Source organism: Salvelinus alpinus, chromosome 19 (assembly GCF_045679555.1).
Source record: "Salvelinus alpinus chromosome 19, SLU_Salpinus.1, whole genome shotgun sequence".
Taxonomy (NCBI): domain Eukaryota; kingdom Metazoa; phylum Chordata; class Actinopteri; order Salmoniformes; family Salmonidae; genus Salvelinus; species Salvelinus alpinus.
Genome location: NC_092104.1, coordinates 32,618,747 through 32,629,880, shown reverse-complemented (window position 1 = coordinate 32,629,880; position 11,134 = coordinate 32,618,747). Strand labels below are relative to the sequence as shown.

Here is an 11,134-nt window from a genome sequence, read left to right as displayed (position 1 = left end):
TTTCAAAAAGGTTTTACGACGAAAGCACACCAAACGATTATGTAAGGTATGAGCCAAGTCACAGAAAAAGACAGCCATTTTTTCAGCTAAAGAGAGCATTAACAAAAAGCAGAAATAGAGATAAAATTAATCACTAACCTTTGATAATCTTCATCAGATGACACTCATAGGACTTCATGTTACACAATACATGTATTTTATGTTCGGTAAAGTTCATATTTATATCCAAAAATCTGAGTTTAGGCAAGACGCTACTGTATCACAAGGCAAAAATCCTGAGAAAATGCATAGCGCCACATTAAAATGAATGACTATGAAAATTACTATAAAATCAAACTTTCGTTAAATCACACATGAAAGATATCAAATTAAAGCTACACTGGTTGTGAATCCAGCCAACATGTCAGAATTCAAATAGGCTTTTCAGCGAAAGCATACGATGCTATTATCTGAGCATAGCACCATTGTAAACAAAAGAGAGAAAACATTTCATTCCCTGCAGGAGCGACACAAAACGCAGAATAAAAATATAATTCATGCCTTACCTTTGACGAGCTTCTGTTGTTGGCACTCCAATATGTCCCATAAACATCACAAATGGTCCTTTTGTTCGATTAATTCCGTCGATATATATCCAAAATGTCCAATGTCTCAAACATGACGACAAAATATATCAAAGGTTACCTGTAAACTTTGCCAAAAAATGTCACACTACTTATGTAATACAACTTTAGGTATTTTTTTACGTTAATAATCGATAAAATTGAAGACGGGGTGATATGTGTTCAATACAGGATTAAAACGATATGTAGCATGTCTAGGACACCAGGAGTGCCTCGACTTCAAGATGACCGTATTTCTTCATTACACAAAGGAATAACCTCAACCTATTTCTCACGACTGTTGACATCCAGTGGAAGCCGTAGGAACTGCAAGCAAGTTGCTTAGAAATCTGGTTTCCCAATGAAACCTCATTGAAAAGACAGTGACCTCAAAAAAAATATTCTGAATGGTTTGTCCTCGGGGTTTCGCCTGCTAAATAAGTTCTGTTATACTCACAGACATGATTCAAACAGTTTTTGAAACTTCAGAGTGTTTTCTATCCAAATCGACTAATAATATGCATATCTTATCTCCTGGCGATGAGTAACTGGCAGTTGAATTTGGGTATGTTTTTCATCCAAACGTGAAAATGCTTCCCCCTACCCTAGAGAAGTTAAGAGTCCATGTTATGGCAGAAACAAAGTGCTGAAACTTTGTTGCCCCTTGCTGAAAGGAGCAAACAAGTCTTCGGTTGCCTAGGCAATGCCTCCCACAATGCAACAGCAGCACACATAGAAATAGAATGAATAGAACAGGCTTGGAACCTCTAACCCTGGCAATTGACTCTTCGCTAAGTCCCACCCTAGAAGTTTGGGCAACCAATCGCAGTGTAACCGTCGTCAAGTCCGACACCTCAGATAAGCTCACGTTTAAATCACATCCAAGCCAATGGGGGATATGGCACAAATTGATAAATAATTTAAAAGTGCACCAGGAGAACTTGCTACTGTGATTCCTGAAATACAGAGCCTGTTAATGGAGTATTTTTAGAATCCCAAAATTATACTTTTGATACATCGTTTGCTAGCTCAGCTGGTTAGCTAGCTCTTAGCTGAGGAACGTTCAACTCCGTTCTCATGAGCATTGTGCGAGTAACCGAAAAGTCTCTGGTTTGAATCTATGAGCCGACAATGTGGAAAAATCTGCCCCCTTGAGCAAAGCAGTTAATCACCAACAACAACTGCTTCCTGGGTGTCGATGACATGGAAGTCAATTAAGGCAGCCCCCCACACCTCTCTGATTCAGAGGTGGGTTAAATGCAGAAGACACATTTCGGTTGAATGCATTCAGTTCTGCAACTGACTAGGTATCCCCCTTCCCTTTCTTATATCGAGGTGGAGTTGAGTATTGATAACTGGTTGTGTGATTTGCTAGCAATAACATTGAGTCACCATCAGTCGATACTTGTAAAAATGTTAATTCTGAAAAAGCTTAAATCACAGGAAGTTGGTGGCACCTTAATTGGGGAGGACGGGCTCATGGTAATGCCTGGAGTGGAATTCGTGGAATGGTATCAAATACATCAAACACATGGTTACCATGTGTTTGATGCCATTCCATTTACTCCATTCCAGCCATTATTATGAGCTGTCAGCAGCCTCCACTGGCTTAAATGTCAGCAGCCTCCACTGGCTTAAATGTCAGCAGCCTCCACTGGCATAAATGTACCTATGTTTGTCCTGTACAACTGTGGTCCTTCCGCAGGTTTTTCATTAAAACTTTGATCAAATTCAACCACTGACTTTTTCCTAATTTGTGTTGCTCAACTCAGCACGAATGAACTTATGCCAATTGAATCTCAGCTTGCGTAGTACGTCAAGGCCGCTATGTCTCCAGTTTAACAAAACAAATGAAAAAAAAGTTGGTGGTTGTGTTCGATAAAGGTTTTTATTAAAAGTATGAATTTAAGCACCCCACTCACGGAAGGACCGCAGTTGTACGGGACAAACATAGACCTGTACAGGTAAGCGGTTTTAGAATTGAAGTATCGACTGTATCGACTGTATCGACTGATGGTGACACAATGTTGTTGCTAACAAATCACAACAACACTCAATTCCGCCTCGATATAAGAGAACAGGGTTGAGCGTTCCTCAGCTAGTTAGCTCTAAGTATCATTGACCACCAAACATTGCTAAAGCTAGCTAGCCACTTCATAAAACTTGTTTTTGTCTAAATGTATGTTAGATAGCTAGGTTAGCAATGTTATGAATACAACTCCCATTTTCTGTCGACATCAGGATATGATTTGAGAGCACTAGTTTGCTCCAAAGCGGTTAAAGCTTTGACTGCGTGCTGACAGTAAATTCAGAGCCATTCAGTGGCTAGCTACACTACAAACATAGTTTTATCAGGTTCCCGTGAAGCAATTGTAATGACAGTCCACCACAACATACCCAAGAGTTTCCTAATTAGCAAAGGGTATTCTGTATTAAATGTCATTGTATATTAGAAACACAGTTTAAAATCATTGTGAGGGGATTTTGCCAATGGTTGAATGGGGAATTGGGCTTCCCGGGACAATGTTGTCCGAGGTTGCAACAAACAGTACCCAAGGGGGGCGGGGCTAGTGAAGGGTAAATTTGATCTGTAAACTCATGGGTACACTCGCAGTGGCTGATTGGTATTGTGACTTCATAATTTCCATGGTAATGTAGAATGTTCACTCAAAATAATTTTTGCTATTGGAACGGTTATTATGGTTACCAAAATTCTATGACCGTCACAGCCTTGTCTACTACTATACAGATACACTAAAACCCTACCCAGTGTGTTAAGGTATGTATAACTACTGCAGCTCTCTGTCCCACAGCTACAGTACTGTGTGTGAAAATGCTGGGACAGGTAACCCCTGTGAGTGAAATAAATATTTCAGTATGGGAGTGTCACGGCCGTTAAAAGGAGACGCGTGGTAAGCGTACATTTTCCTTTATTGAATAAAAATGACGCCAAACAAAACAATAAACACTACAAAAACACTGCAAAGTGCTCTAAACAAAGTCAACTTCCTACAAAACCAGGTAGGAAAAAGGGCTACCTAAGTATGGTTCCCAATCAGAGACAACGATAGACAGCTGTCCCTGATTGAGAACCATACCCGGCCAAAACATAGAAATAGAAAATCATAGAAACACAAAACATAGAATGCCCACCCCATAGAATGCCCAACTCACGCCCTGACCAAACCAAAATAGAGACATAAAAAGGATCTCTAAGGTCAGGGCGTGACAGGGAGAATGAAAGCGAGAAGAAAGAAGTGGGAGCTACATGTTTAATAATTATCCCGGTGACATCTAAAGTCAATCGTTTTATTCTTCACACACACTGAGATCAGATGTGTACTGGTTTAACAGACTGTCATGTCAGAAGGACTGGATTACACCCTGCACTGGCGCTTTCTCTTTCACATGAAAAGCAGAGCGGCGTTGAGGGCGAGGGGTGAGGCGTTAAAATCGTTCCTTCATATTCCTTGTAGCATCAACAGGCAGTGTCATCACCCAACGGTGTTGAACAAAAACGCTGTGCCTTTTCAGGGTGACAGCATGGTGACAGTGGCTACTCCTCATACTGTATAATTACTGATGTGCTGCTGTAATTAAAGTCCCCCGTCAAAGTCCTCATAGCCCCCCACTCTGTCCCCACACACTGACCTTTACCAACGCAAACACCGGCTCATTGTCTCAGCTCACCCTATACATCTTCCACAGGGATACAGATAAATGTCTGTGTGTATGCGCACGTCCAAGTGCGCGTGCATATACAGTATGATCGGGTTTATGTACGCCAATACCATAAACCTCAACTTCAGCACAAGTACCAATCAAATGTTCTCCTTCCAACTGACAAGATGGTGTGTTGTCATTGTGAATTCAAGCCCTTTAGGTTGGAGGAGATTGAAGACCGTCGTTGGGCAGATAATACCGCATAATGATGCAGAAGATGGAGCTGGATCCCCTTGACACAGAGCATTGCCACTACCTCCGCTTCCCTTTGAGCTTTCAGTCCTGTCTGTCAGTCATCAGTAGAGCAGACAGCCTGAGACAGGGAGTGGAAGAGTGGTGTTACAGAGGGCTGCTGTTTGTTTAACGTGCCACTGAAGCAGCAGTGTTGTCTGTGAAGGGCCAGATGGAGAGGAGTTGTGGCTGTGGGCAGCATGCCAGCTGTAAAGACACTCTGACACTCCTACAGTGCTCTGACAACAACAGTGCATGAGCAACGGGTCACAAAGTACTAACTCACAACTACAGCTGTGCGGTTTCTACCTTTCATAGGCGCACACACACACACACACACAGTATTTAATCTTAAAGTGTAGATGGGGGTTCAAGAGTGTGACAGCATTCCATTTGCAAAGAATGAAGCCTGGGGAGGCAAAAATGGAGTCACACTAACACACATTCATACAAATGGTTTCTCTTTCTCACTTAAACAGACGCACACACACACACACACGCATACATTTATGCCACTTGTCTACTGAATGACACTTCATTTTGTTCTATTTTCAGCCTCTTTGCATTCTGTGGGAGGGTGAAGGACAGAGGGCCTAAAGCTGTCTCAGGTCATTACGCCACATATTTTCTCTTTTCTTTCAGAGAGAAAGAAATAAAAAGCTCTGCCGCTTTACAACAGCGGGATAAAACTGACGGGTTAGACAGGGCTTCCTCTCTGAGCAGATCGGAGTGCTGTCTGCCTATGGGCTTCCAGAAGCCGGGCTGCTCAGCGGTGCGTGCGGCGGTGGGGTGGGTGCAGCCGAGCCTGTCACAACCTGACGGGCCCATCCAGAGGTGCAGCCATGGTGAGGGATGATTGATGATAAACATGTACTCACACAGGATCTAAATGCCAGCACGCTCCTGTGATTTAATCCCCCCTCCCTCATCAAACACACAGCCTTTACTGATTGATCTTATGCCTGTGTAAACCAAACCCCCTCTCCTCTCGCTCCCTAAAGCCAATGACAAGTGTGTGAGGAGTGTGAGAAGACTGCCATTATAATAGTCACAATGCATGTAGGTCTTCTAGACTGGTTGGTAACAGAGGTTAAGAAAAGGTGCATTACTTATTGATTACTTCATTAGGCCATGATCAGCTCTATGTCATTCCACTCAAGCATATATACCAATTTGAGACCAGCTATGTTCGTAATTGATTATTACCACATGTGTAACAAATAGACCTAGGCAAGCCAGGATTTCATACAACTCACTGCTGAAGAATTTAAGGCTGAGTTATATATGTTTCCTTTATTTTCTTTGTCTGTACCAGACCAGAGGAACATTAACCTTGATCTTTCTTTATGCAATCATTATAGAATTAAAAATGTACCATCACTACTCAATCATCCATAACTAGACTTGTAAAGATAGGAGGGAGTCATTACACTTTTTTCTCACCAATTGGCAAGATAACATAAAGCAAATGTATTTTGTATTTAATTAATGTAATGTCTATTTCCTCATTAATTAGAGTACTATGGTGAAATTGCTACAGTTCCCATGTAGCCTGACTGAGAAGAATCTCAGAGCCTTGTACTGTACAATGGCTCTGAAGAATATGTGACAAGACTGTCTCCTAGTGGTGATCAGGCAGAGGATAACAATTCAACCACTGCTTGAGTGACTTACACCTGACCAAAAAGACTGATCCTTGACAATCAGATCTGGGACTAGACAGAAGCAGCAGTGTTGTAGTGCAAGCAGAAGCTAACCAAAGCATCAGATATAACATTGTGTGTAATAGGCTAGACTGTGTGCAATAATCTGGCTCTGGATTAACCATACCCCAATCAGAGACCACAAAGAGGTCATTGTGCTGGCCTATCAAAAAGAGAGAGGGGTGAGATTTTGGCGATGGTTTTCGAGTGCAGCTTGCAGGCCTGTTCTCTGTCTGAATATTTATTTCACAGTTTATTTAGATGCAGTGATGTATTGTGATTTATCTGACATCAGAGCCACCACAATGTTCCTTCGCCTCTTCCATACCATTCCCACACTCGTCATCAACTCCCACCGCAGAAATTGCTTTGACGCTGCTGGACTCTGTTCAATAAAAATCAGTACTCAGAGGTTTACGGACGAGAACAATGCATCAACATTTTTTAGCCATGAGAATGTGTTGGAGAATTGATTGATACAATCAATATGATAAATCAATGTTTACTTTGTGAAACAAAAATAGACTTACCTGGATATCAATCAAATACTTCCCTTGACCTCAGTCAGGTGAGATGTGACCTGTGACTTCAGATGAGCTGAGATGAGCATTACAAATCAATCACACACACACACACACACCCAAACACATTAATGTACACACTTAAACACACACACACACACACACACACTAAAGACACAGCTAAAATACAGCTCTTTCTGCCTAATCATTCAGCCAAGACGCAAGTTGGGTGCTGAGAGGATTGGCACCCTACTCAGCCTCTGTGGGTGAGCAATGTGAAATCTATGGTAGGTCAAACCACATGCCCCAGACAATACCACAGATAAGACCTAGCAAATCTTCTACCTTACCTTCCTCAACCTTACATTGATCAACTCCGCTTATGCACAATCAAAACGAGAAAAGAAAATGAATTATTCAGCAAGCCATTGCACATAGATCCTAATACCAAGTGGACATCCATTCATGTAACTCAGACTTGCACTAGTCTCCCATAAATCTTCAGTTCATGTGCAGATCTTAAAACCCATAAACAGTACATGTGTAATACAAAACCATGCACTGTTCTGTTTTGGAATGAATTTAGCTGTGTTTCTATTCTCACATGTCCTCTTGTCCCATGTTTGAGGTTAAGATGCAGTGGGTGGTTCAGACAGACTCACCTTGGGCCACTTGGGGTTGAGTAGACGGGCCTTGACAGCGTCGTCCAGGGCAGCCTGGTAGCGTCCCAGTTTGTGAAAGGCTGCTGAGCGGTTGCTGTAGAGGATGCAGTTCTGTGGGTCGGCTCGCAGGGCGTCGCCATAGAGACTCAAGGCAGCCTGGAAGTCACCGCGTTGGCACGCCTCGTTGCTCTGCTGAACTCTCTCCATGAACTCTGCCTTGCTGAGGCCACATCGGCCCTCTTCCTCTTCAGCCACAAACCGTGCCGCACTGCCAACTGTCCGGGAGCCGAAGATCGAAAACTGGAGATAGAGGGCAATGAGGTGGAGAAGTTCCATAATTAGGCAGACTGTTGTATCAGTAGAAAATGATAACATTTCAGAGTAAGGCAGGTCAAAAGGACTGCAAAGTGAAATCATTAAATACAATTTAAAGAGGGAGATGAGAGCAGAAATGTTTTCTGCTTTTACAAATTCTTTGGGGTTTAATTTAAACACTAAGAGAGAGCTTGTCCTATATCATTGATTCAGCTAATTTCAAAGTCATGTTGGCAGACCAGCAGAACCCCCTGACTCAGCATGAAATAAACAAAGACAATACCTTCAGGCAGTAGTTCACAATAACACAACTAAAGAATTACTCCAGTACCATTGCAGATCCCAAAAATACAGCTTTGTTTCTTTAAAACTATTTAGGAAGTCTTAGAAAATGACTGGTTTGGAAATGTTGTGTCAGCTGACCAGAGATGCTTTATTATGTACATTATTGAATGAAAAACTCTCTAGCTTGTCAATCTGATGGAGCCGCTTCCACAATACCTCATTCATACCACACCTCCTCCAGCTGAATTCTGGGATAGGACAGAGCAGCAGTCAGCATGCCTGGTAATTACTTCCAGAGGGTGAGAGAGTGAAAGGGGAAGATAGAAGAGGAAGGATAGACGTTGGCTATGACTGAACTACATTCAACATCACACTATTGTGGAAAGTATTAACTGAACAACAATCAACATCACACTACTGTGGAAAGTGTGGTTTTGTCATTCCTCACTTTGCATCCTTCTGCAAAATGTTAATCATGATAATTACAGCATCAGTTAGGGCAGTAAAAATGCATGAAGCTCAGATCTGAACAACCTGTACGCTAACTACCGTCCTCTGTTAAATGTCCTACTTCACTCCCAGTGCTGTTTGGTTTAAATGCTGCTTCTGAGTGTTACAACTGGAGTGAAAGCATGTTGTAGTAGGATAAATAATGGGATTGGGGTAAATTTAGGCTAAGTGGGAGTGTGCATACAGTAGCTGGTGCAGCCACCCACTGGTAAGAGCTGTTTATGATCTAAGAATGCACATCAACCAATGGTAAATAACAGACTGGGGCCTAGTGTGGTTTGGGGGCTGTTTTGTTGCTGTTCAGTGCATGTGTTTGTCATTGCATTTGTGTTGTGAGCTTGTGCATGCAAGCTTTTCTCTGGGTGTCTGAAGGGGGTGGAACACTGGAAGCAGAGTCAATTTTAAACACTTACCCATCATCATCTGAAACAATTTTGCCTGTTTGTTATCAAAAATAATATACCGATGATATACCATTGGCCGTCATTGTGTTGAAAGTGGTTAATAAGAATACAATCTAAATCTGCTAATGGATGTGTGATTGAAGGTCCCCTCTGTGATCTAGACTAGGGTACGTTCTGGTCTCTGGCCCAACACATCCTGGGGTATCTGTGTGGGCACTGCACTGGACAGGAAGGGTGGAGAGTGAGGGAGAGAGTGCTGAGATAATGAGAGCCTAGACAACTAGGGGTCCCTATAGACCAGTTGGAGAAAACTCCCTGACATGTCATTCCCAAAGGACTGCAGAACAGAATGAAGGAACACATATAGGCTACACTCACACTAGTGGACCACCACACGCACAACTCCAGGGGCTGTGTAACCAGTGAGCGAAAGCTATTCAGATATTGAACTCATGGTGAGTAAGACGGGCACCTCCACCAGAGTACCAGTGTGGTAGTTTATGCCTTCACACCAAAATGAAAACATGTCAAAAGCCAACGATAACATGATCTGCAACAAATTGAGGGCATGAAAACTGGAGGGAATATGAATCGTTAATGCATCAATCTAAAAATCAAACTGAATTTTTTAGAATCAAGGGTCCACATGCATATGGTTCACCAAGACTCGGTATTTACATAGCAATATCATTGAAATATATGCATACAGTGTGGCTACACAGTGTTAGGCTACTGTAAATATATACATCTATCATTATTACAACTGTCTGCGCTTCAGTTTTTCAAAGACTTCTAAATCAACTCACAATAACTGTGCAGAAATCAAACTAAAATGATGTAGGCTATGTAAAAAAAGTAGTAGTTTTAACAATGTTTCCCTGCACCTTTTCACCATTGTAATAACTTAGTAACAATGTTTCCGTGCATTGCTTGAGTTTGAGTGTATTTTATTTTTACAGGGACAGTGCACATTGTAGTTACATAATGTCTCGAAATCTGATTTGTAGCATTAATAGCGTCATCCAGAATTTGTTCAGGACCATTGTGAGCATTGACCCTGCATCCTTTTGGTTATAAACTGACTCTGTCGACTCATTTCATTTGTAGCCTAAGCATGAACAATTCTTGCAGTGACCATATTCAGTCGACAGTGCAATAGTAAATGTGATAGTTATTTGACAACTATTCATTAACAAAATGTACCAATATGGTATATCTTTGTAAGTCATGTGACTTTCTAGCAGTTTTAGTGCTCTGTACCTTTTCCTTAAAAGTTGCTTGCTTCTCCATCCTGTGTGTTTGTAGGCTACTTGTCTTCTGCAGCAGGCTTCTCTGATCCCATGATAAAAGTCACTAAATACAATGCCAATGTATTCTTCAATACGTCTTCCAATTGTTTCTGAAGGTTGTCGGGTAGTCGAGAAAATGTAAAAATATCAAGTCAAACGTATTTTTTGGAGTTCTATAGAAACTTTTCTCAAGGATAGTGCGCCATGTTGTCAAAATCTTTTTATTTTTTTCCATTGCCTTTTCCCGTTGCCATAGCGGATTTCTGCGCTGCAGACGTATCTCGAGACAGTTTACTGCAGGCTACCTCGTGACATCAGAGGGGCGTTAGCCTACATTTTCATTATTCCCTACACCTGTGTTTTTATTGGTTTAATGTGTGGTATTTATTATAATCCAAACCAAATTGATCTTGAAATTCATATAAAGAGTCTTCAACACAGTGGCATGTCACCTCTTGTTTCTCTCCCGCGAGACCCTGATTGGAAATGCTCTTTGAAAGACAGATTGGCCCGCAACGCTTGTCTTGAAGTGTGTTACAATTTTCAATATCCCCATGCATGACAGACAGTTAGCACTGGCAAAGCAAACACATATGGTCAGCCACGCAGATATCATGTGAACAATGTCATAAGCATAGCCGCAGGGACTAGGGGTACTGAGGGTGCTGCAGCACTCCCTGAAAAATCAGATTTTATTTTTTTTAATGGGAAAATATTTTCTTTCACAAAAATAGTTCATTGGGCCCTTACTAGTATTAGTTGACCAACATCTGTAGAGCTGGCAAAAAACTATTTTCAGTATCTCCGCTTTGGCAAAAAGGTAGTTGTATAATTAACAACAGTATCTTGCAGGATTCAATAGTTGGAATTATAAGAGTTGTTGCCCTGT

The 11,134-nt window shown here is 41.7% G+C and overlaps 1 protein-coding gene across 1 annotated transcript; it reads right to left on the bottom strand.

Moving 5' to 3' along the window:
* Positions 1-7,368: 7,368 nt before the first annotated feature.
* On the bottom strand, positions 7,369-10,483 carry LOC139545388 (tetratricopeptide repeat protein 28-like). The gene is made up of 2 exons (XM_071353105.1): positions 10,217-10,483; positions 7,369-7,742 (listed from the first exon to the last, which is right to left on the bottom strand). The coding sequence occupies exons 1-2, from the start codon at positions 10,244-10,246 to the stop codon at positions 7,410-7,412; spliced, it is 363 nt and encodes a 120-aa protein (XP_071209206.1). The 5' UTR covers positions 10,247-10,483; the 3' UTR covers positions 7,369-7,409.
* Positions 10,484-11,134: the final 651 nt, after the last annotated feature.